Below are 26,212 nucleotides of genomic sequence, written 5' to 3'. Positions count from 1 at the left end.
TCACCTGGAGGCCTGACGTTGGATTCTCCACTCCCTGATCTTTGAATCCACTGGAGGAGAGTTTCTTCCCCGGCGTGACTTTCATTGTTTTATTGTGAAAGTCTTTGTTTCCTTCCAGATGATCCAGGTTTTAGTCATGAGAGCCTGGATCTCATCCACCAACACTGTTGGACACTGTGAGGTGGCAGAGCTAACCACTGCAGCACTGCGCCTTGTCGGTCCAGAGGTCGACCGTGTCGCAGCGACTCGTCTGAGTCTGTTTCCTGCTTCTGACGCAATTCCAGATGTGATGTGTGTCAAAACCAGAGATTCACAACGCAGTGGTCCTGGTTTCACCTGGTCTGATTCTGGAAGGTTCCACAGGCTGACGGAACGTCACAAACACTGGGATGGCTTGTGTTGTGTTGTGTTGTGTTGTGTTGTGTTGTGTGGTGTTGTGAGCCACATGTTGGAGATTCTGCTCTTCTCACGGTTGGCTTGTTCTGTCAGAACAGCTCAGAGGGTTTTCCTCTCTTGTGTGTGTGTGTGTGTGTGTGTCAGCAGTGCTTGTTGGTAGCTGGAGCTTGGAGAGGAGAGAGAGAGGGAGGGTGTAGGAGAGCGAGGCAGGCTGTTAGCAGACGCTGCAGCTTCACCCGGAGCGAGGCGAGGCGAGGCGGGTGGAGGAGCCGCCGCTCTGCTGCTGGAGCTGCTCTCCACCTCTGCTGCCAGCTGGTGAGTCTGGGCGAAGCTGCCGCCGCCGCCGCGACGCTCCAGCGGTCTGTCGGCTCGCCCCCAGGTCTGGGTCCGGCTGCATGATGTGGATGCTTGATAGGATGTCAGGAGGTGAAACTATTCCTGTGAGTGTGATTTCTGGATCTGTGCACGGCTGATCGAGTTCCCCGGAGTCTGTCTATCGCAGCGTGAGCTCCGCGTTTCCCAGAGAAATCCTTTCCTTTCTCAGTATTCGGTGTAATTAGCTGCTTTCTTTTGCTAATTCGAGGTGGAAACTGTTCAGTTTGTGGAAAATTACAAGAAAGATGGAGTAAAAGCAGCCGTAATATGAAGAATAACTGGATTAAAGCTCATGGGAATACACACCGCCACTGCAGGAAATAAGAAAATCAGTTTTTTTCTGCATATGAACAGAGTGACAGGGTCTGTATCAAATCTATAGTCCTGAGGTTTATATGAAGACATATGTGAGGTTTTCTTTTTCTGAATGATTCTCTTCATCGCATTCAGGAGAAATCCTTCACGTTGTTTTGTTTGTGCCGTTCACGCTCCCGGTTATCAGTCTGAACAGCCAGGATGAGAGAACCTGTCACAGCTGGATCCACTCCATGCAGAACAGAAGCGCTTCCTGCCGGGTCGTCAAACTGCTGTCATTCAGTGTCTATATATAACCTGCAGCTGGTCCTCCTCCACCCTCCTGTTCCCACTCCAACATCTCTGAGCTGTGAAATGAAGCATGAACCGGCCTGACTGGACCTCGGACCTGGATGCGGTCCTACTGTAGTCCTGATGTGGTCCTGATGTGGTCCTGTTGTGGTCCTGATGTGGTCCTCTTGTGGGTCTGCACACTGTCATCATGTATCAGCAGCAGCAGGATGTTGGTGTCCCATCAGACCTGCAGATCTTCACTGAAGCCTCGGCTCCAGCTGTGGCTCCAGCTGTGGCTCTGGCTGTGGCTCCAGCTGTGGTTCCAGCTGTGGTTCCAGCTGTGGCTCTGGCTGTGGCTCTAGCTGTGGTTCCGGCCCCCGGAGCTGCCCCGGCTGTGAGGGAACGTCACTCAGGAGCACAGAACTGAACAAAGACTGAGAAAAGATTCATTATTGCTGTTAAATACAGTTCTACCAGGAAGCAGCTTGTCTCGGTGACAGAATGTTTACAGCAGCAGTTCTCTAGAACCCAGAACCCTCAGAACCACCAGAACCCCCAGAACCCCAAGGCGCTTGCTCAGCGGCACCTCGGACACACCATCAAAATTCATTTCAACCTTTCAGACCAGCGCCCGGCTGGAACGTCTCCCCCGGGGAACCGGGTCAGACCAGGGCCCGGCTGGGGAACCGGGTCAGACCAGGGCCCGGCTGGGGAACCGGGTCAGACCAGGGCCCGGCTGGGGAACCGGGTCAGACCAGGGCCCGGCTGGGGAACCGGGTCAGACCAGGGCCCGACTGGAACGTCTCCCCGGCTCATCTCAACTCTTTGTTCTCTGATTATTTATGTTCTCATGATTGAAGTGCTAGCACAGCCTGGAAGCTAGCTGCTAGCTGTTAGCTGCTAGCTGTTAGCCTGGTGCTTTGCTAGCAGCCGTTAGCTGCTGACCGTTGATGAAACAGCTCCCCCTGGTGTTCACTCAGCGTCTCTGGCTTCAGCCTCTGCTCAGAGACTTGTCCTCCACTCAGCGTCCCTCTGCTGACCGTGTGAGGACGGAGGAGGAGGAAGAGGACAGAGGAGGAAGAGGAGGAAGAGGACAGAGGACGGAGGAGGAAGAGGAGGAAGAGGACAGAGGACGGAGGAGGAAGAGGACAGAGGACGGAGGAGGAAGAGGACAGAGGACGGAGGAGGAAGAGGAGGAAGAGGACAGAGGACGGAGGAGGAAGAGGAGGAAGAGGACAGAGGACGGAGGAGGAAGAGGAGGACGACTCGTGGTTGTGGACAACGGTTCTGTTTTAGAGACACTCTTTCTTTTCAGTCCCCCTGAATTTTGGGGTTTGCATGTTCTTTCCGACATTCGTACATCCGTCCGCCATGTTTCACTGGTCTGGCTCCACCGTGAGGATCTGATGGAGGAACCTCCTGGTCCACGTTCAGGATCACCGCTCAGCTGATTGATTCATTCCTCTCCGATGGTTCCTGCCGTGAACTCTGACCTCCTGAGGTCGTCTGGGGTTTCTGATGGAGGCGTGAAGCTGAGAGGAGGAAGAGAGAGAGAGAGAGAGAGAGCGAGAGAGAGAGAGAATAATTGAGACTGTAACTGAGAAAATGAGAGGAAAGGCCAGAGGGGGGGAGGGAGGAGCTGGTGGCCTTTCTGAAAGGTCAGTGGCCCGACACACACACACACACACACACACACACACACACACACACACCCTGACCACAGGTCTCCTTCTCCTCCTGGCATTTGAAGCACGTTCGTCCAGACTAACGACATTAAACACCAGCTGACATTTATCCACGTCCACCGAGCTATTGTTCACTGACTGTGTGTGTGTGTGTGTGTGTGTGTGTGTGTGTGTGTGTGTGTGTGTGTGTGTGTGTGTGGGGCCTGTCTCTGTCAGGTCTGACGCAGCGCTGACAGGAACAGGCTCCAGTAGGATCCTCCTCTCGCGGCCTGCTGTGATTGGTCCACAGAGACAGGGGGACAGCGTTGTCTTCTGCCGTCCTCATGAAGACTCCCTCGTCCCTCTGGTCTGGAGTCCTCCTGCTCCAACACACACTCAGCGTAGCAGCAGTGTTGTTTCAGGCAGCATATGTAGTTTCAGCCTTATTCTTTTGGAGGAAATGCTGATTAGTTTCACATTTCAGTCATTTCTACACTTCATAGTTTTAGTCGACGGAAACCAAACGGGTGTCAGTCCAGTTTTAGTCATTAAATAAAGGCTTAATATATGAGGAAAAAGAGAGACAGCGAACTGTAAACCAAACAAACTAATAAAATATACTTAAATGGCACAGAACCAAGAAAACACATTGATGCCTTTGAATATTGAATAAACTGGACTAGTTTGATGCAGGAGCTGCTCAGAATGAGAGGACTGATGGGAGTTTGTATAGTGTCCATGCTGATATAACGGCTGGGATCTTTGATTAAAACTGTCATGTTTCTATGTTCCTGGTTTGAACTGGTCAGTTACTATTACTTTTGGAGGAGCGATAAAACAATATTAAGATGGTTATCAGGAAAATACGACCATTAAAACAACTGAAATAAACCAAATTAATTCCTTGGCTACACTTGCTGGTGTGAAACACTGGAAGTCTTCTAAACTGAAATGACAAACAGAACTTGACTTTGATAAACAGAACAGGAAGCAGCTGAATTGCCGATATTTTCAGAGTAAAGCGCCCCGGATGTGTAAATCGCATTTGTTTTCATTTATTTGGAGTCAAAATGCTGACATTTTGCAGATACGTCTCGTCACATTTCCATCTTTAAAGAGAGATTTGTGGCTCGTCTCGTTTCTGTCACGGAAAAATGGGGCGTTGACGAAACACTCTCGTTGTGGTCACTGTTAAGGGAAAACGCTGCGTAGCGCCGTCTGAAGACTCCAGACCCGTCCAGCTTCATGCTGACAGGGAGAAGACAGGGTCTGGCTGCGCTGCTAGGTGGCGCCGTTGTGCTGTAATGTGTGTGGTGAGACAGGAAGTGAGACGCTGAGCCTGGAGGTAAACAGCAGCCTCTTCCTGTGCGGAGCCAGACTCACCGTCTCCAGAGACGTTTCGTCCGTTTCCACGGAAACGACAGAATGGCTGAAAGTGATGTCGTCTGCATGTTGGACGGCGGGCGTCCGTCTCCTGAGCCTGATGTGCAGAGCAGCCGTCTCCATGGAGACGGGCTGGAGCGTCTTCGCTGTTCGGGGTGTGGACGGACACCGGAAACGCTCCACACGATTACTGCTTTTATTTTGAAATCTCATCATGATGGCTTCCCCTCTGTTGTCCTCAGAGGAGCTGACCTGAGACAGACGGCGGCTCCTCCTCCTCTCCTCCTCCTCCTCCTCTCCTCCTCCTCTTCCTCTCCTCCTCCTCCTCTTCCTCTCCTCCTCTCCTCCTCCTCCTCTTCTCCTCCTCCTCCTCCTCCTCCTCCTCCTCCTCTCCTCCTCCTCTTCCTCTCCTCCTCCTCCTCCTCCTCCTCCTCCTCTCCTCCTCCTCTTCCTCTCCTCCTCCTCCTCCTCCTCCTCCCTCGCTCCCCACTGACATTTCAGACAATACTGTTTCTGAATTTAAATAAATTTTCTGACTTTTGAATTACTTTTTAAATTCAAGTACCTTAGAATGTAACTGTAACTAAGTCAGCTGTTTCCTCAGGAACAGCCCGGGGTGTGTGTGTGTGTGTGTGTGTGTGTGTGTGTGTGTGTGTGTGTGTGTGTGTGTGTGTGTGTGTGTGTGTGTGTGTGTGTGTGTGTGTGTGTGTGTGTGTGTGTGAGAGAGAGAGAGAGAGAGAGAGAGAGAGTCAGCAGTTTTCTCGTGATGCAGCATCTGACTGAGAAAGACGGAGGGATGAGAAAAAGAGAGAGAGGAGAAGAGTTCAGGGTTTACCGTGAGGCAGAAAGAGAGAAGGAAGGAGAGAGGGATGAAAAGAAGACAGAAGAGTGAACAATGGACAGAGGAGGAGGAGAGAAAGAAGGTCAAACTGACAGGAAGTAACGATAGAGAAGAAGGAAGGATGGAGGTGAAGAAGGATGAGCTTTTTAAATAGAAGTCTGTCGAAATGAAAAGTAAGTGATGAGGTTTAAAAGAAGGATGGACTGACTCCTGTTGACAGGAGTGTGTGTGTGTGTGTGTGTGTGTGTGTGTGTGTGTGTGTGTGTGTGTGTGTGTGTGTGTGTGTGTGTGTGTGTGAGCCTCAGTAACAGTATGAAGACACCACATGTTGGAGCGTCTGTGTAAACGAACGTCTGGTTCTGATTGGATTCAACACCCTGAAGAGTGTGATGATCACAGTGACGGGAGGGAGGACAGAAATAGGACTGAGAGAAAGGGAGGAAGGAAGAGAGAGAGGGGGGGGAGGAGGAGGTACAGTGGAGAGAGAGAGAGAGAGAGAGAGAGAGAGAGAGAGAGAGAGAGAGAGAGAGAGAGAGAGGGAGGAGTCCTCAGTCCTCCTCAGTCCTCCTCTGGATCAGGACGTCTCGCTCAGCTCTGGGACTCTGAGTGTCTCCGGGGTTTCTTAGAGGACCATCATGCTGAAGTTCAGCGTGACGCACAGCTCCAGGTGTGAGAGGACATGTCCAGCTGTCCGTCCGTCCGTCCGTCCGTCTCCTCGTCTTCCTCATGTTCTCGTCTTTCTGCTTCTCTGCAGCCACAATGAGCGGAAGGTGACCTGCAAGCACCCGGTGTCCGGCGTCCCGTCCCAGGACAACTGCATCTTCGTGGTCAACGAGCAGTAAGTGTCTCTGCGTCTGGGGGACGGGCGTCTCTGGGGGACGGGCGTCTCTGGGGGACGGGCGGCGTCTCTGGGGGACAGTTGGCGTCTTTTCCTCTGGCGTGGAGGTCAGAGGTCGCTGTGATTGGCCGATTGTGTGCTGCAGCTGGCAGGCTGGGGCTGGGGGACTGAGACGTCCTTGTCTACTGTCCATCTCAACAACACAGTCGCTTCTTCAGCTCCAGACAGAGAGCATTATGGGTAGTTTTTATCTGAGCCCATAACACACAGACAGACACACACTCAGTTGTTGAAGTCACTGAGTGTTGAGTCCTCCGTCCTCCGTCCAGAGGACTAGCGAGGACTTCAGCGTCTTATCGAGAACCGGCAGGGTAGTTCTGTCCAGAGAGGATCTGGAGTCAGAACCGGAGACAGAAAGGAGAGGAGGAGCCCAGTGTTGCCTAGCAACAGCTGACGCTAATCAGTCCAGGTTATTGATCGATCATAACGACGTTAGGTGTCCTGTTTGACGTCTGAAACTGAAAATGAAGAAAATTCCAAAAGTTAAAAACGGATTTGTTTCCAGTTCGTAATGCACTCGGCTTGCTTTAGATCTGACCGGTTGTTGCAGCAGCTCAGTGGGAATCGAACCGCTGGACGTGTTTAGGGGCTTGGTGGCAGTCTGGTGTCAGCGGTCACACAGGAACTTCAGCCAGGCGATCTGTGGCGACGTCCACAACACGTCCGAGGACCGAGGAGAGCCAGAACCTGGTGGATCGGTCTTCTGTCCCTCGGCTACAGTGGACTCCGCTCGCTCACACACTCCAGGCCGTGTTTACGCCGAGCTGTAGGGTGAAGAGGTTTTGCTGGTTCTGTTTGTACGAGAAGTTTTGACGAGGAGGAAACTCGTCTTTGAAAATTCAGTTTTTCTAAAACTTCTCGTTCTGCGTGTTGTAGTAAGTTTTGTCCAATCGTCCAACTTCTTCAGCGTTGTCCTTCCACCAATCAGAGCAGTCCCTGATCTCTGGATTCACTTCCTGGTTCAGAGTTTGAAGACTCCTACTTGTACATGTCTGATTCTCGTTTACCAACTAAATATTCCTGCTGACGGCCGAGCAGATCGACTCCCCGATGTGTTTCATGATGGAGAAGCTGTTAGCACCTCCTGTAGGACTGTGGTGGACGACTAACGGCTGGACTGAGCCCAGAAGAAGCACCAGGTCTGCCAGAATCATCCCCTGACGTCTGTCCAGACATGATTCATTCAGTAAATGATGATTTAATGCCTGAAAGCTGCCGGCCGCTGCATGTGAGGCAGGATGTGGCTGCTGCTGATCTTCCTCCAGGGAGCAGATGGGTTGAAGAAGAATTAGTTCTGGAAGAAAGGTTGTCAATGAAAATGTTGAGAGATGTCCTGGAAGCAGTCTGGTTGTCCTTCAGGACCTGTTTCCTTACAGAGCTGTAGTCCTGCTAATAGACAGCGTCTCATTAATGTCCAGGACGATTCTCTGTATTTTTGCTCTTTTGTCATTAATTACGAAGGTTAATTATTCATTTTCCAGAGCAGTACTGGAATTCTGTGAAAGGAAATGAAAGGTGGGGGAGGAGTGGACGACAACTAGACATCTAAACCGGTTCTCACAATAAACACCAATAAACCACCGCAACTTTAACCACAATGTTCTGGAAAAGCTCCAGTGAAACGTCAGAGGACAGCCGGTGAAGTCCTGCAGGACTGACTCCTTTACTACACCATCGTCTGCATACGTGGAGAACCTGGTTCCATTCAGGTCCTGAGAGGACCTGGACCATGAGGAAGGAGCTGGCTGGTTGAGGAGAAACAGCTCCCACTCCTGGTTTTACCGGTAGAGGAAGAAACCGTCTGTCACACCGTCAGTCCTCCAGCCTGGAGCTGCATGCTTCCTCCTGGTGGCGCTGTGCTCTCGCAATCTGATGGATTTCCTTCATCAGCATTCGTTTGTCCTTAATCCATAAAACACTGTCCCCTGCCCTGTCCCCTGTCCCCTGTCCCCTGACCACCTGCCCTGTCCCCTGCCCTGTCCCCTGACCACCTGCCCTGTCCCCTGACCACCTGCCCCGTCCCCTGCCCTGTCCCCTGCCCCGTCCCCTGACCCGTCCCCTGACCCGTCCCCTGACCACCTGTCCAGTCCCCTGACCCATCCCCTGCCCTGTCCCCTGACCCGTCCTCTGCCCTGTCCCCTGATCCGTCCCCTGACCCGTCCCCTGACCCGTCCCCTGCCCCGTCCCCTGACCCGTCCCCTGCCCCGTCCCCTGACCCGTCCTCTGTCTCCTGACCTGTTCACCTGCAGCAGTGATAAACTCTAATTGAATGATAGCGAGACGTCTGCATGAGACAAACTCCTGCAATTACACACTCCACCTCCAGAGGAGGGACGGAGTTAACTCAACTGTGCAGCTGAGATACCGAGACACACACACACACACGCTCAGTCTTGTATTTCTATCCTTGTGGGGACCGTCCATTGACTCCCATTCATGTCTAGCCCCTAACCCTGACCCTTACCCTAACCCTAACCCACACCACAACAAAGCCTCACCCTAAAGAAATGTTTTTGCACTTTTACTTTTTTCAGTAACAACAACATGGTCAAGAAAACACTGTTTCTCCTACTTAGGACCGGAAAAAGGTCCCCACAAGGCACGTCGTTTCACGTTTTGCTATCCTTGTGGGGACATTTGGCCCCAACAAGGATAGAAATACGAGAACACACACACACACACACACACACACACACACACACACACACACACACACACACACCATGAATTAGCTAGTGCAGTGGAACTGAGGAGATAACAGGGTTGGGAAATGAACAGTGTGTGTGTGTGTGTGTGTGTGTGTGTGTGTGTGTGTGTGTGTGTGTGTGTGTGTGTGTACATGCACATGCGTGTGACAGTTATGTAAATGAGCTGGTTTATATTTTTAAACGTGTTGAAGCTGTGGAGGTGAGGAACTGGAGGTGTGGAGCTGCTAATGAGACTTTCACCTCGTTCTGCCCCGACCCACCCAGACCAGGGGGGCAAATCAAATACCCCCAGCAGTCCAAACCACCCCCAGCAGACCAAACCACCCCCAGCAGACCAAACCACCCCCAGCAGACCAAACCACCCCCAGCAGACCAAACCACCCCCAGCAGACCCACTGTTCATGTTCGGTGGCCCAGTGGAGAGCAGCAGCTAGTGAAATCCGTGCATCACGTGTTTTGCAGACGACACTCTTCTATTAGCTCCGAGGAAAAGCTCCTTCCAGCCTGAACCGAGCCAGACTTCCTCATCTCTCCCTCCAGATGTTGGCATTAACGGACATTTGGTTCAGAAGCATGAAGATTTGTCACATTAGAGCTCCGTAGGAGGAGGCGGTGGTTGTTGAAGGTGTTGTTGGGTCAGATGGAAACAGTCCGGTCCGTGGTCTGGGTTCCAGGCTCCGGCCCTCCTCTACCCTCCTCCACCCTCCTCCACCCTCCTCCACCCTCCTCCAGCCTCCTCTACCCTCCTCCAGCCTCCTCCAGCCTCCTCCACCCTCCTCCACCCTCCTCCACCCTCCTCCAGCCTCCTCTACCCTCCTCCACCCTCCTCCAGCCTCCTCCAGCCTTATTAAAGTCTTCTTTCTGCCTCTGGATTCGCCGTCCGTCCGTCCGTCCGTCCGTCCCGCCGGTCCAGAGGCAGTTTAACGGGAGTCGGCTCCTGCAGCTCGCCACCTGTCCTCCCGTCACCGGCGGAGGAGTTTAAATGAAGAGATTTGTAAACCTGAGCTCGGGGTCTCGGGGGGGGGGGTTCTGCTCTGGTCTCATTAGGATGCTCGTCACGCCGCTGCAGCTCCTGCCTCCATTACAGCCCTGCTCTCTCGCTGTTTGCTGATGTGTTCTCCTCTCTAACATCTTGTTCTCTTCGTGTCCTCATGTTTTCTTAACGACCTTCGACTCTCCGTTTCCTAACAAGTTTGAGATCTTCAGAACACCTTGTTCTGGTTTGGGTTTGGGTTTGGGTCGGGTTTCTGCCGGGTTCCCTGCTTCCTCTGGGTCCGTCCCGGAGCTGGAAGGCCTCCGGTCTCCCTGCTCTTCTTGTTGATCTTGTGTTGGATGTCCAGTGACGTTGTGGTTCTCTCTCCGCTCTCTGCTCTGTTTGCAGTGCGACTTGTGGAAAGCTTGTCCACCCCGACAAACCGGTAGAGGACCTCAGCAGGTAACGGCTCCTGGCTCCGCCTCCAGCCCGGCGCTGCTTCTGTCTTTAACCTGCCTCACTAATCCCGCTGCTCCTGCCTTCTGGATCCCCGATCCGGGACCGCCTCTCGTCTTTCCTCCCTGTCTCTACTGATCCCTGCTGCTTCCCATGATGCACCTTGTTTTCTGGTGTTCTGGATCCTTCCCCATCTGTTCCCAGAGTGGGACCAGTAGCAGTGGTTCTGAGTGGACAGGCTTCTTCCAGCTTCCTCTGCTGCTTCATCTTTCACTCACTTCTCCTCCTCGTCTCTGAAACCTGTCTGGATTTCACCCTGTGAATGAGCACTAACCTGTGGTGCATTGTGGGTAATAAAGTCTCCTGCAGCAGCGTCGCTCAGGCTGCTGGTTCCTCTGATCGGTGGAGTATGGTAACTCCACCGGCTTGGTTCAGACTGAGCGCGGTGGACCAGACCAGGTTTTCTTTACGGTTCTGTCTGAAGGACTTTTCACCTTTTCATCTAAGACTAAAACGGAAAGAAATAATCGTCATAAAAATCAACTGAAGAGACAGTTTCAGAGTTTCAGGGCTGGATGCCTGACGTTAGAACGCCGCCTCGTTTAGGCGTGTCGTGAACTGAGCATTTCCTGCCTCACATTTCTAATTTCTGAAGAATAAAGTGAGTGAAGTGAGGTTGAAGCGTCGGTTTCCTGACTGTGTGGAAACTGAAGGAGCTGCAGCTGCGATGGAGACGAGCGTCGGTCCAGAACCAGAGGAAGGATCTCCAGCTGAGGAGTGACGATTGATCCAGTACGACAAATACAGGATCTGATGTTCAGCTAAACAGTCCCACGTGTCTTGGGACAAATATTCGCTGTGTTACTGTCAGACTGTTGATATGGAACATTAAACAGGTTTTAAAAAGTGTGAACTAGAGAACAGATGTCTGGGAAATGAGAAGTGGTGTGACGAGTGGGATGAGGACATGTGGCAGAGCGCCGGTGGATGAAGGGCTGATCGGACGTCTCAGGTCTCGGATCAGACTCAGACCAGGCTAGGTCAGGGTCGCAGTGAGACGTCCCTCCTCCTCCGTACTTTCGTCCTTCCGTCGTCTCCACGTCCAGAAGTCAGTTTGTCCCTGAACCAGCAGCAGAGCCGGAGCCCCGGACCATGTGGAGGAAAACTGGACACTCCCCGCAGGTGTTCTCGTCAGCGAGTCTGAGCCCAGCAGGGGGACGGCGGCCCCCGGGGTTCTGTTTACACCACAGCGGAGACCAGAACCTCTGAAAACCCAAGATTTAGAAACTGCTCTCAAGGTGGAACTTCTTGAAAACTCTGGAAAAGCAGGAGGCTCAGTTTCCGTCTCGACGGTGGAAAGGCTCGTCCCGGTCCCATCCTGGTTCTGGTCCTGGTTCTGGTTTCCTGTTATGCTCCCTCCAGCCTTTTCAGCTCCTCCTTTTCGAAGTTTCCTGGGTGGAGGACGACGGGATTCCGGTTGAGGCGTTGTCGTGGAAACGGAGGCGGGGCTGTGAATGCTGCTGTGTTCAGTGCAAAGCCTCGGCTCCTCCAGGCGTCCACACACCTGTGTCCATGTGTCCATCAGTCCTGTGTCCAGCTCCAGGCTCTAGGAGTCCTGGTCTCAGACAGGAAGTCTCCGGCCCTGCTTCCTGTTTCCAGCTGTGAGCGTTGGGCCCGGCGCTGCCTTCAGGGACCCTTTAATTAAAGCCGTGCTGCTGGCCTGGCTCTCCAGAGACGGCCGGGGCTTATCTGGTCTCCAGCCCCCCTCTCTGACCCAGCTCTGCACTCGGCCACCGCTCGCCGCTCGCCGTGTCCACCAGCCGTAAGACGGCGGCGGGCCTCAGTGAGCTCCGGCTCTCCGTCCTGTCCTCCAGTACCGGCAGCCTTCGTCCTCTTCAGCTGAAACTTTGAGGCCGTCCTGTTTGTCAGCCGTTCAACGGGCGCTGCGAGGCGGCAAAGAGGCGAGGCGGCGAGGCGCGACTTTCTTCATCTCCTCGTCTTCGCTCTGCTCATTTCAGCTGTTTTCGCCTCCGTCTCATCATCCCTCGCTCTGTAATGGCCCCGCCAGAGACGGCGTGTCATTAAGGGAGTGTGTGTGTGTGTGTGTGTCAGTAACAACGCCTCCACCTGAACACTTTGTCCAATTATTTCAAGCGAATGAACTAATTTAACCAAGGACACTGAGCAGAGTCTCCGTCCTCTGGAGGACTTCAGACTACGTCCCAGAACTTCCAGCCTGGACTCTGCAGAACCCTGCAGAACCCTGCAGAACCCTGCAGAACCCTGCAGAACCCTACAGAACCCTGCAGAACCCTGCAGAACCCTGCAGAACCCTACAGAACCCTGCAGAACCCTGCAGGGTTCTGCTTGATCCCCTCTTCTTCCTCGTCCTCGTCCTCTAGCAGTAATCTGGTCTTGAATCCTCCATGCGGGGACGGAGTCTTTGCTCGTTGGGTCTTCCAGTCCAGAGCGTCCGGCGGCCATGTTGGGTTCCGTCCTCAGGTTGTGGGACCGATCAGAACTAGAAGTGGATCTTGTGGCAGGTGGTGGACTCTCTGCTGGTCCAGAGGTTCTTCTGCTGGTTCTGGACTCCGGGTGGAGACGTCCAGCGGAGGACGGACGTGGCTGGACAGCCTGAGGTGTGATTGACTCTCTCTCTGTCTCCCTTTGCCTCTCTATGTCTCTCGCCCCGCGCCAGGCCGGCTCCTAAGGCTTCCTCTGAGCAAGGCAGCGGCAGCGACAAGAAGGAGCGGCCCATGAGCACCATGAGCGAGGCGTCCAACTACACCGGCGGCTCCGACTACAGCACCTTCCCCGGCAGCCCGTCCCCCGCCGGCCCCGCCGCCACCGCCACCTCCACCGCCGCCTCGTCCTCCTCATCCACACGGGTCAGTCCAGCCAGCTGCAGCGTGGTGAGACATGTCCCGCCTTCAGAATCCGTCCTGCAGCTTCCTGGGAGGAAGGGGACTGTAGACCGTAACCACGGCAACACAGTGAGACCGGGACGACACACACACACACACACACACACACACACACACACACACACACACACACACACACACACACACACACACACAAACTAAAACTACTGAAATAAAGTGACGGTGAAGCAGCTGAAGTGCCCCTCAGCTCCGGGTTAAAGAGTCAGCAGAGTGTTCTGGTGATGAAGGCTCCGTCCTCTTCCTCTTCCTCTTCCTCTTCCTCGTCCTCATCCTCGTCCTCGTCCTCAGCGCGTCCCGCTCTCAGCTGTCTCCGCTGCAGGACTGTAAACGGTTAATAAAACACACAGATGCATGTGCAGATCAAACCCGGAGTTCAGAGTGTTTCATGAATAAGTGATACCTCACTCCTCCTGACGGGCGAGAGAGCATGACGGATTCATGAGGAGCCGTATTTATAGAAACGCCGCCGCCGCCGCCGCAGGGCGCCTATAGAGACGCTCTGCAGGGAAAACAAGGTCAGCACTGTCAGGAAGGAGCGGCTTTTATTCACTATATGTTTTGCTGTATAAATAATTAAGCTGTGAGAGTGTGTGTGTGTGTGTGTGTGTGTGTGTGTGTGTGTGTGTGTGTGTGTGTGTGTGTGTGTTTGAAATGCAGCGTGGTGACAACCTGCAGGAAACTTCTGCAGAGCAAAGAGTCTTCAAACAGTGAGAGAGAGAGGGAGAGAGAGAGAGAGAGATTAAAGCTACTCTGCTTTCAAGACTTTTCCAAACTGAATCCAGAAGCTGACTTGACTCTCAGGGTAACCGGGCCTGACTGTCAGGGGTTCTGGTTCTGGTTCTGGGTGTGTCTGTCCCCCCGTCACTTCCTGCGGTGTTGACGTGCTGCTCGTCTCCGTCCTGGTGTCTCCTCAGCCGTCCAGGTCTTCCAAGAAGGTCCACAACTTCGGCAAGAGGTCCAACTCCATCAAGAGGAACCCCAACGCCCCGGTGGTGAAGAGCAGCTGGCTGTACAAGCAGGTACCGGCCAAGGTCGCGCTCAAGGTCACTGTCTAGGTCACACACTGTAGAGCTCACTCTAGGTCATACTAAAGGTCACGCTCAAGGTCACTGTCAAGGTCGTGCTCTGGGCCTTCCTCTGTCACTGGCCTGTGAATGTTAGCGTTAGCCGTTAGCTGTTAGCGTTAGCCGTTAGCTGTTAGCGTTAGCCTGGCTCAGGCTCCGGTTGGCTCACATCCAGCTGATGAAGTGTTTGTTTATCAAAGATCCTGTGGAGAAGGAGTCCAGTCTTCAGGCTCCATCCCACAATCCTCTGCTCTGGCTGGCCACCGAGGCCCACTGTTCAGGGAGTCGTTCAGGGAGAGCGGCTGAAGGTGACCTCTGACCCTCGGTCACTGGAGGTTGATCCTGATCCATGTCTTCACGCTTCACCGTGGCTCTCTGCTGCGGTCACATGAAAACAGATAAAACAACAATTTATCTCAGAGGACGAGAGACACGAAGTGCTAGAGGGAACAGTGTGTGTGTGTGTGTGTGTGTGTGTGTGTGTGTGTGTGTGTGTGTGTGTGTGTGTGTCTTCAGGACTGACGCTCTGTGACCTTTGACCTCTGTAGGACAGCACGGGCATGAAGCTGTGGAAGAAGAGATGGTTCGTTCTGTCAGACATGTGCCTGTTCTACTACCGAGGTGAGACACACACACACACGCGCGCACACACACACACACACGCACAGTCTTGTATTTCTATCCTTGTGGGGACCGTCCATTGACTCCCATTCATGTCTAGCCCCTAACCCTGACCCTTACCCTAACCCTAACCCACACCACAACACAGCCTAACCCTAAAGAAATGTTTTTGCACTTTTACTTTTTTCAGTAACAACAACATGGTCAAGAAAACACTGTTTCTCCTACTTAGGACCGGAAAAAGGTCCCACAAGGCACGTCGTTCCACGTTTTGCTATCCTTGTGGGGACATTTGGCCCCAACAAGGATAGAAATACAAGAACACACACACACACACACACACACACACACACACACACACACACCCTGCTGGTCAAAGCAAACCAGTGAGCCGGTCTGCGTGGATTGTGGGAAAAGCTGCTGTGGTTCGGGGTTCATGGTTCAGGGTTTAGGGTTCTGGGTTCTGGGTTCTGGGTTCAGGGTTCGGGGTTCTGGGTTCTGGGTTCAGGGCTCAGGGTTCTGGGTTTAGTGTTCAGGGTTCTGGGTTCAGGGTTCGGGCTTCGGGGTTCAGGTCTCCCCGAGTCCCCCCAGGTCATGAGGTTCAGGACCCACAGCCCATGTGAACCATCCAGGTTTTCCACCTTGAAGCTTTAGTTTCTGCTCCAGGCGCCACTGACTCCTTGATTAGTGTCAGTCCAGTGTGATCTGAGCAGGCGCCCGGTCCGCCCGGTCCGCCCGGTCCGCCCGGTCCGGAGGACCCCGGTTGGACTCCTGCGGTCTGGATGATGTGTGCCTGGTGTGTCCTCAGATGAGAAGGAGGACACCGTCCTGGGGAGCATCCTGCTGCCCAGCTTCCACATCTCCATGCTGTCGGTGGACGACCACATCAGCAGGAAGTACGCCTTCAAGGTGAGCCGCCGCCGCACTCTGCTCCCATCATGCATCAGAGCGACGCATCCCCAGCTCTGACGCTCCAGTTGAGACAAATAGAGTTCAGTGAAATGAATCTAATTAAAACCAGCTGAATGAAATTAGATCAGCTCAGCATCAGTCTATTCAGAGTGAACGTTCACTGCACTGAATGTGAATTTACTCAGTCCAGATCAGGGGAATCCTGCATCATGAATCTGCTTTAAATGTTTCACACTGCCGAAAGAAAAGTCTCACTTCCAGCGAAACCAAGTGATTCCTGTTGCCTCGTTTATGTGAAGCAAGAGCAGTTCTTCCATCATGAGTGTTATCTCACTCTCATTTCACCTCAAAATGAACCGAAGTCCACACACACACGCACACACACACACACTTTATTCAGGATCCATCAGTTCCATCCTGCTGTTGCCGTGGAAACAGGGGTTGTTTTCAGTATGTTGCTGCATAAACGTGAAACTTTTGTGAAATGAGAGCATGTCCTTTCTTCCCTCCTCCCCCCGCCTCCCCTCACCCCTCCACCCCTCCACCCCCCCCCCCCCCCCCCCCCCCCCCCACCAGGCCACCCACCCCAACATGCGGACGTACTACTTCTGCACGGACACGTCCAAAGAGATGGAGTCGTGGATGAAGGTGATGACGGACGCCGCCCTGGTCCACAGCGAGCCCGTCAGACGGTGCGTTCACAGACCGGCGGGACGGTGGGACGTAACGGCGCCGGGGCCGCCGCCAGGAGGCGGAATCTCTCCTCTGCTGTCAGAAGAAGGATTAAATCCAAGTTCATTCCATTTTTTTCTTACTGAATCAGAAACCTTTAACAGAGAAAAAACAATCTTCAGTGAATCTTTTCACTGCAAAATGATGCAGAGTGACCGTCTTCAGCTTTTCTTCAAATTCACCATATTACAAACTTCTTCTCTGCATGTTGAATCCAAATTAAATAGTTTTTACAAACGTCGATTAAGTAAATTACACTGATGATATAACAGAAATCATACTGAAGTAGTAAATATGCATAAGAACAACAAAATCTGAATATTTAGAAACTTGTGAGAAGATGCAGAAATGACTGAAAAATAGAATCTTTCCCATTTTTCACTCATTTTAGTGATTTGAGCCTCTGACGGGGGAATCTGAGTTTCCAGGTTTGATTCTCTCAGACAGAAACAGAAGATGAGAGATTTTCTGAGAAACAGAGAAGCAGAGGTCGAGCGGATCGGGCTCCTCCTTCCTTCCGGAATATTCTGTTTGTGTTGGTTTTAAAGTTCTGACCCAGAAACAAGCGGAGTTCCAGCAGGTCCAGGATGACAGGGACCAGTGAGGACCGGCTCTGCTCCGGTTCTGACAGGATCTCAGGTTCTCAGCCGCTGACGTCTCAGTCACTGAACCCCTCAGAACCTCCGTCTCCTGTCTGTCCCCCGTCTGTCTCCCGTCTCAGGCTGGACAAGTTGAAAGCGGAGCAGCGGACGCCGCAGGAGCTGAACAACCTGCTGAACCACCGAGTCCTCACCCGGCCCGAGATCCAGAACAACGAGCGCAACCGGGAGCCGCGGCAGCACTCGCTGTCCCGGGCGGACGAGCGGCGGCCCAAGGACGGCGGCCGGGAGCGCGAGTACTACACCCTGCAGCGGGACGGGGACAGGTACTCGCTGAAGAAGGACGGCGTCAGCTACCTGCTGCAGAGGGACGGCGAGCGCTACCTGCTGCACAAGGACGGCGAGAAGTACCTGCTGAGGAGGGACGGGGACAAGTACTCCCTGCAGAGGGACGGAGACGTGCCGGCCGTCCACCGGGACCTGGAGAAGTACGCCGTCCAGAAGGCGGACGACAAGTACAGCGTGGCGCCGGCCGAGGAGAAGTACGCCCCGGCCAAGGACGGAGAGAAGTACCTGCTGACCAAGGACGGCGAGAAGTACGCTCTGCAGAAGGTGGGCGACCGCCACACGCTGCAGAGGGACGTCCACAAGTACGTCTCCCACAAGGAGGTGAGGAGGCAGCTGTCCCTGAAGGAGACGGACAGGTTCGGCGCCCTGAGGGACTCCGACAAGTACGGCACCATCCACGTGGTGGACCGGTACGGCGCGGTGAAGGAGGTGAAGAAGTACAGCACGCTGCGCGAAGGCAGCAAGTACGCCGCCATGAGGGACGCCGAGAAGTACGCCACGCTGCGGGACGGGGACCGCTACGGCTTCCCGAGGGACGGCGGCGCCGAGCGGGCCCTCACCAAGATCAGCAGCATCAAGCTGCAGCCGGCGCAGGCCGCCGCCATCGCCGCCGCCGTGTCGGCGTCGCGCCAGGCCGGCGCCGGCGCCCCCAAACCCGCCCAGGTCAACGGCTCGGGGACGGCGGAGCAGCACGGGGATGGCAGCGCATCAGAGGTGGCGGACAACAGCCTGGTCCGGGTCCCGGTGAAGTCTCCGGCTCCGGCTCCGGCTCCGGCTCCGGCTCTGGGTCCAGCTCCGGGTCCGGCTCCGGGTCCGAGTCCGGAGGCGGAGCGTGGCGGTCTGTCCAGGACCAGCTCCATGCAGCAGCTGGAGCACTGGGTCCGCTCGCAGAGGACCAGGGGCCTGGACGACGACACCCGGAGGTGAGGCTCAGTCTGCACACCTCCTGCTACACCACCTGCTACACCTCCTGCTACACCTCCACCTCCTGCTACACCTCCACCTCCTGCTACACCTCCACCTCCTGCTACACCACCTGCTACACCACCTGCTACACCTCCACCTCCTGCTACACCTCCACCTCCTGCTACACCTCCTGCTACACCTCCACCTCCTGCTACACCACCTGCTACACCTCCACCTCCTGCTACACCTCCTGCTACACCTCCACCTCCTGCTACACCTCCTGCTACACCTCCACCTCCTGCTACACCTCCTGCTACACCTCCACCTCCTGCTACACCTCCACCTCCTGCTACACCACCTGCTACACCTCCACCTCCTGCTACACCTCCTGCTACACCCTCACTGGCTCGGTGCAGGCAGCTCCACCCTCCACATCCATCAGCACGTTGGCTGGTTTGGTCCAGAGTAGCGTTAGCGTAGCATCAGGGACTTTAGCACCACGTGTCCAGCAGAGTCTCACACCTGGATTATGTCAGCTGATGTCCTCTCACTGCGGTCCAGCTTCCTGGTTGATCAGAATCTGGGTCTGAGTTCCTCTCTGTGAAAGTGAGAGTGCCGCTCTCTGAGCCCTGTTGCACTCCGAGCGGACCTGGACCAGCAGGGACAGCAGTCAGCTGTTGGCTGGTCTCAGATCTGCCCTGCCTGCTCGCTGTGTGTCCATGTGTCCATGTGTCCATTAGAGGTGTGCTGATACATCGATTATTAGATTAATCGCGATGCGACACATAATGATTCGATTACGATTCATAAATATTTAAGATCGATTATTTTTCATATAACTAGACGCCAGGAGCACAGACGCCACTTGCGGAACCAAAGTATTGTTCCTGCGCACCACCCGGACATCTATAGTGACGGACCGGTTAATATGGCGACAGCTGGCTCTTTAGCTACAGTAACAGAGTGTGAGATCCATTCTTCTGGATTAAAAGCTAGTGCTAAATGCCAACGCTGCTTTTGCTAAAGAGAAAATCATTCAAAGTTCTCGTCCACATCTTCATCCGACAGATATTCGTCCATTTTACGCTACACTGGAACAAAAAGCACCGTGTAGCCTCATGTCGCCCCGGAAACAATGAGCCGTACTGCGCATGGCGCGGCGCCGTAAACAAAGCTTTCAGGTCAGAGGTCAACAAAACAACCAAAACATTTATCTCTGTAATATGCTTGAAAGAAGTCCGGAGGCGTTTGGCAGCGTGAGGATGTTTATTCCAAGAGCAGGGATCAGAAACATGCGTTAGCATCGGCAGTCGATAAAACACACACACAACAACACTGCAGCTCCCGTAGCTCCCGCTGACGTCACACTACCGCCTAGACATGTAGACACAGATATCTAGATGTAGGTGTCTAGATATGCTGCACGCCAAGTAGTACATTCAAATTGAACATATATCTGCATATATGACATATCTGCTGTTGTTTGCACTTAAGGGAGGTAACTGTTGATCTGCTGTCAGTAGGAGCAGCCTTTTGTTGTCTTGGCTCTTTAGGCCACAGCTACAGGCACAAAGTTTACGCCATGGTTGCTGATGGACCACTTGACATCAATAAAAAATACTTTTTTTGGATTTGAATTTGTTTGATTACTTTGATTTATGTATACCGAGAAACAGCTGTACATTGTTTCAAAGTATGAAACAATGTACAGCTAACATTAAAATCTGTTCGGATAGTAAAAGGCTACAATCATACAATATTGCACGCCCCAGCTGCCGAACAGGACAAGGGGAAAAAAAAAAAAGATTTATGTATAACCGAGAAATAGCTGTACATTGTTTCAAAGTATGAAGTGGGCACTAAGTGAGGGGAAAAAATGCACAAAAAATCATGATAATCGTTTTTATCATTAATATCGTGATAATCGTTGAATAATCGAATCGTAGCACCCTGAATCGTAATCGAATCGAATCGTGAGGTGCCTTAGATGGCACACCCCTAGTGTCCATGTGTCCATGCGTTTAAGGAGGCTGCAGGTTGTGTTGCGTTCCGCCGGTGCCTCTCTCTGGCAGCACTCCAGGAACAGAAGAATAAAAGGAGGCAATTAAAAATGTTTCTGATGGACAAAGTTAAAAAAAGACCGCTGGCTGGGATTAGAAGGGACGCTCGCCTCGAACGAGGAATTAAATGAGCAGAGTGTTGTTCTCAACTCTTATCGGAGCACAGAACACACATTCAGTGTTCCTCCAGACAGTAAATTATTCGATCGAGCTTTCAGTCAGTGCAGAGCATGCAGCTCAGCAGTCTGACAGCATCCTGATCCTGGATCAGCCCGCAGCATCCTGAATAGTGAAGCTGACTGGGTCGCTCAGGTTTCATGAGACTGATCTCAGAGCAGGACTGGACTCACAGTGAAGACAGACTTTAGTTTAGTCCCATGTCTCAGCAGTTCCTGGCGGGTCTGAGCTCCTCCCCTGCTTCTGTCTCTCACCTTTAATTCCTCCCTCTTTTTGAAAAGTGGCTCATTTGACGCTGAAGTTGGGTTGAATAGTGTAGACCTGCTGTGATGAACCAGCTTCGCCTGTTTCTCTGAACCGACTGAAGCCGTTTGATGGATCTGGTTCTGCCGTCCAGAGGGGGAATATCTCACCTGCTGGAGCGTCTACAGCAGCTTCTGATGTCTCCTCGGGTTCCTGTGATTTATTGCTCATCAGCTGGGATCTCAGCAGCACACCACACTGAAGAGTTTTTATTTAAATAAAGAATGAAAATCACGCTGACATCCAATGAGGGCAGATTTCAGCTGGGACATGCCAACCTTAACCCTTAACCTTTCATCCTAACCTTTAAAGGGGGTATTGGGTGTTTTTAGCCCTCTAGTATCAGTCTACAGCACTCAAGCAACAGCTTTGCCCAAAGTTGGATGGTGAAAGCTGCATGTGTCAAAAAACAACTTGAATCAAATGTTCCTCTGCATCAGGCTGCCTCAAACCACTGGAAAAGAGTCCCTGTCGCTTTAAGAAGCTCCTCAGCTTAGAGACACGCCCCCTCAGAGCGTCCATCTTGGCGATTTGCGGTGTATTGCGGTGTATTTCGCGCTCCCCGCCCCTGAGAAGGGAGGGGGAGCGAGCTGTGCAGGAGGAGCTCTGCAGACTACGTCAGAGATGTGGCGGAGCTGTGCATTATGGGTGGAGCTGTGCATTATGGGTGGAGCTGTGCATTATGGGCGGAGCTGTGCAGCATCGAGCGTTTCAGCCTCAACATGGCTGCCAGGGGAGATTCAGGGATTGCTCAAATATGCCTGAATGGTTCAGGAAACAACTCCATGTCTCTTTTTAATGAGGAAATGACTCTATAGCTTTATATAAAGCTCATAACAGTGGATTTTGCATAATACCCCCATTCAACCCTTAAACCTTGTCCTTTACCCCTTATCACCTAACCCTGACCTTTAACCCTTATCTTTTAACTTCTTATATATCTTATAACCCTTCACCCTAACCTTTAACTCTAAATCCTTAACCTTTGACCCTAACCTGACCTTTGACCCTGCTGTGTTCCAGTCCTCTTTAGTCTGATCTCACCAACATCTGTCACTGAGAAGAAAACTTCAGAAACCTCAGAGCTGTAACCGTAAGACGCTCCAGTTAAAGCCTTCAGTTTGACCTTTGACCTTTAGAGACAACCCATCATGACCCTGAGACATACCGGCGTCGCTCCTCCTCTCAGTCGTCACAGTCCCAGAGGTCAGAGAAGCTCGTCTGACTCCGCCCCCGTCCGTCTGTCCCCCCCCAGCATCACCTCCTACCAGACGTTGCCCCGGAACATGCCCAGCCACCGCGCCCCCATGGTTCCCCGGTACCCCGAGGGCTACCGCACGCTGCCCCGCAACGGCGTGCTGCGGCCCGACAGCGTGTGCGGCGCGGCGGGCTCGCCGTACGACCGGGCGCTGCGGCCCGCCTCCACCTCCGCCGCCGTCAGCTCGGCCGAGAAGCGGCGCTCCATGAGGGACGACACCATGTGGCAGCTGTACGAGTGGCAGCAGAGGCAGGCCTTCTCCCGGCAGAGCCTGGCTCCGCCCACAGGTAGGACGCCCAAGCCCCGCCCCCTCCGGAGCCCCGGGTCCTCGTCGTGAACCTGTCTGTCTGTGTCTGCAGCTGCAGGGCATTATGGGACGCTGCCCAGCACCAAGACCATGGGGAACATCTCGGAGCACGCCGTGGTGCACTCCATCCCCGCCTCGCCGTCGCACGGCGCCCTGGCGCTCTACAGCACCCTGCCGGCCCGCCAGCAGCAGCAGCAGCAGCAGCAGGGCGCCGCCAGCTCCCACTCCGAGGTGTCCTCGCCCGTCTTCAGGGGCGACTCCACGCTGGACCGCCGGCACCGGGCGCACCTCGCCAAGGTAACCACTGAGCGCCCGGCCCCCTGGGGGCTGGGAGCGGCCCACCTTGTTCTCGAGTCCTGCTCCCAGCTCTGATGGAATCCGTCCCCCTCTGACGGAGTCCAGCCTTCGCTCTGCAGCAGACGCTGGTCTTCAGATAGAGACGGGACGCCCGGACGGAGACGCTCTCATTGTTCTGCAGAGACGTCTGCGAATGAGCGTGGAGACAAATTACTTTTTTCATTCTTTATCTTCAACAGCAGATGCTGTTCTTTTCTTTCCTCCCCTGGTTGAACATGAACAGGAGCATTCTGGGTAACCTGGCAGCTGTCAGACTCATCGTGACGGACTCGTTGACGTGTCTTCATTAAAAATCGTTCCTTTTCAGCCTGGTCTTCATCCTCCGTCCTCCAGAGCTAACGCTGCTCCCCTCCCCCCGCAGTACGGCTACCCCTCCGAGCGCCGGTCCGTGGCGGCGCCGGCCCCCCCTCAGACCATCACCCCCCAGTCGCTGCAGGACAAGACGGTGAGTGTCCGTCCATCTCGCCGCTCCGGTTCTTCTCTGCGCCGCAGTATCGGTAACATTCTAGCTAAAAGCAGGATGACGGGAAAACTCCGCTGTGCTGTCACTGGAGCGTTTCCCTGGATTGGAACGTCCAGGTTGAATCTTAAAGACTCAGAGTTTAGCGGCTGGAAGCTGAAGCGTGTCGTCGATCTGTCGACCGTCCCTGAACCGAAGAACAGAGCGACGTGAGGCTGAGCGGGAATCAACGTCTCGTTAGCTCTCACATGTCAGATCTGTGTCAGGCCGGGAAGCTTCTCTGTGATCTGAAACAGAAAGAAGGTTCAGGAGGCTTCGTGTCGTGTCGGATTCTCACCGGAACCCCCTTCCTCAGCTCTTTATTATAGTCTTAACATAAGAGTCTCATTTTATTACGTTTTACTCAATAACGATGAATATTTTACCGTCAGTCCTCTTCATTCAGGTGAAGTTCCAGGTTGTTAGTTCTCCTGCAGCCTGCCGAGGTTCCTTTCAGCCTCAGAGTGAAGGAACTGGAGCTGGAGCGTCTGCAGCGTAGAGCAGCGAGTCGTCGGCGTGCGGCTCGGCTCTGCGGCTGCTGTGGTTGATGGTCCTGTGCGGTGATAGCTGCCTCTGTGTGACTGTTGCCCCGTGCAGCCCGAGGAGCTGACGCTGCTGCTCATCAAGCTCCGCCGCCAGCAGGCGGAGCTCAACAGTCTGCGGGAACACACAGTAGCTCAGCTCATGGCCCTGGGGCTGGAGGGGCCCAACGCCAAGGTCAGCACCCAGCGGTTGCATGTCTCTGTGGGTCAACACGTGGCTGCTTCTCTCAAACGGGTCCAGATCACATTCTCTGTGTACAAGTGGAAGCTTTTGGCATGAGGTGCTTTTGGTTTTTGTTTTTTTCCCCCAAATGAAATCGAATTTGATGTGTAAAAGAACGACTTGGACTTCATTTAACTGTGTTCTGAAGATTCCAACTGCAACATGGGAAAATCAGACACACTCTGAAATCAGTGTCAGTGTGTCACGTTTATCCAGGCCGGCTCCAAAAGGCCCTTTGACCTCTTTAAACCCACCCAATGCGGTTTCATTTGGCGCCTCGCTGTGACGCTGTGAGCTCTGGGAAGCTGATGGTTGGTGCAGACTGTCGTCCCTCCTCCTGCCACTGCATGCCTGGTCCAGGCCTCCCCAGTGTGTGTGTGTGTGTGTGTGTGTGTGTGTGTGCAGACGGCCTGTTTCCACGTGTTTGAAGCTGACTGGATGTTCTCCTTTATTAATAATGGTGAACAAACGGCTGTTAAAGCGCAGAGTGAAGCAGCAGCGGATTGTTTTGATCATACTTTCTGTCCATCACGGTTTGTTTCAGTCTCACCTGAACAACTGATTATTACAACAATTCTTATTTAAATATAAATTCAAGCATGTGTTCCTTGAATATGAAAATATTGCATCACACAATCTACATCTCATATTCCCTCTGTTGGTTTGATGGTTCAGATGTTAGTAATTCAGTAGATATTGGTGATGAAGATGTAAAAGAGGGAACGTGAACCTTCATTTGGTTTTGAAGTGGAACATTTAGAGGAATTGAAAACTTGGTAAACTGCAGATTTCTGCCTCAAAATGATTCGGCGGTGATCATCTCCAGATTTGTTTCCATGGCGACGCTTTAAGAAACAAACCGCTTCAGTGTTTTTCCTCCTTTCAGCCTCTCTGACTTCTGCTGTCTGCTTCTTCACCTCCTGACCAAACGCCACCTCTCCTGCTCCGTCCTCTTCCTCACTCTTCATCCTCCATCCACTTCCTGCCTCCTCATCTTCCTTCCTCCTTCCTCTTCCTCTTCCCCCTCTTCCTCCTGCAGACTGATGTCCTGTCCCATCACCTCCAGAGGAACCTAGTTTACCTGGACAGCCAGGTGAGAACTGCTGAGCCTGGTCTGCTCTGTCTCTGACTCCAGCTGGAGGATGGATGGTTGGATGATGGATGGATGAATGAATGGATGGATGGATGGATGATGAATAGTTGGATGGTGGAGGAATGGATGGATGGATGGATGGATGAATGATGAATAGTTGGATGGTGGAGGAATGGATGGATGGATGGATGGATGAATGATGAATAGTTGGATGGTGGAGGAATGGATGGATGGATGGATGGATGATGAATAGTTGGATGGTGGAGGAATGGAGGAATGGATGGATGGATGGTTGGATGGATGATGGATGATGGATGGATGAATGAATGGATGGATGGATGGATGGATGATGGATGGATGAATGAATGAATGGATGGATGGATGGATGGATGATGAATAGTTGGATGGTGGAGGAATGGATGGATGGATGGATTTATGTATGGCTGTAGGGCTGTCGCGGTAAACCGGTCTTGACGATAATCGTGGTTTTAAAAAAATGAAATTTCAATATCGTGTTCAGAATGCGCACATGATAATATCGTAAAGAGGATCTAGAGCCACTTGAAACGTGTTGAAGTGTATTTTCAAAATCCGCTCCTGTTCTTCCGCCCTGCTTCGTCTCCCTCCTGCAGCCCCCCCCCCCCCCCCCCCCCCCCCCCCCCCCCACTCCCCCTCCCCCTCCCCTCACATATAAACACAGCAGAGCAGTGGTAGCAGCACGGCTCCCAGCTAGCGTGGCTCCCAGTTAGCGAGCGTCACGAGTGAACTAAACATGTCGGCGGTGGCCGACAACGACAGCGAGACGCTCTATCCTCACCCGAAGAAAGTGAAGTCGGTGGTGTGGGAGTTTTTTGGGTTTCTAAAAGTGGAAGTGGACAAGTTTGACAACACGCCAATTTGCAAGACATGCTGTGCTAAAGTATCTGCGAAAGAGGGGAACACTGTGGATCCTCTGTTAATCAGTTCATCAGATTTTAATTAGTG

General features: G+C 53.2%; 1 protein-coding gene across 1 annotated transcript in view; it reads left to right on the top strand.

Annotated features, from left to right (window-relative positions):
* LOC115404098 (pleckstrin homology domain-containing family A member 5-like) overlaps positions 1-26,212 on the top strand; it is an 89,095-nt gene that overhangs the window by 53,175 nt on the left and 9,708 nt on the right. Inside the window, 12 exon segments of the mRNA XM_030113260.1 lie at positions 6,002-6,085; positions 10,235-10,288; positions 12,981-13,194; positions 14,142-14,246; positions 14,840-14,912; positions 15,721-15,821; positions 16,401-16,516; positions 17,278-18,426; positions 22,205-22,494; positions 22,567-22,811; positions 23,233-23,316; positions 23,968-24,087. Of these exon segments, the coding sequence (XP_029969120.1) occupies positions 6,002-6,085; positions 10,235-10,288; positions 12,981-13,194; positions 14,142-14,246; positions 14,840-14,912; positions 15,721-15,821; positions 16,401-16,516; positions 17,278-18,426; positions 22,205-22,494; positions 22,567-22,811; positions 23,233-23,316; positions 23,968-24,087 (2,635 nt within the window).

The sequence above is a fragment of the Salarias fasciatus genome, chromosome 17 (genome assembly GCF_902148845.1).
Source record: "Salarias fasciatus chromosome 17, fSalaFa1.1, whole genome shotgun sequence".
Taxonomy (NCBI): domain Eukaryota; kingdom Metazoa; phylum Chordata; class Actinopteri; order Blenniiformes; family Blenniidae; genus Salarias; species Salarias fasciatus.
This window is presented reverse-complemented; position numbering and strand designations above follow the sequence as displayed.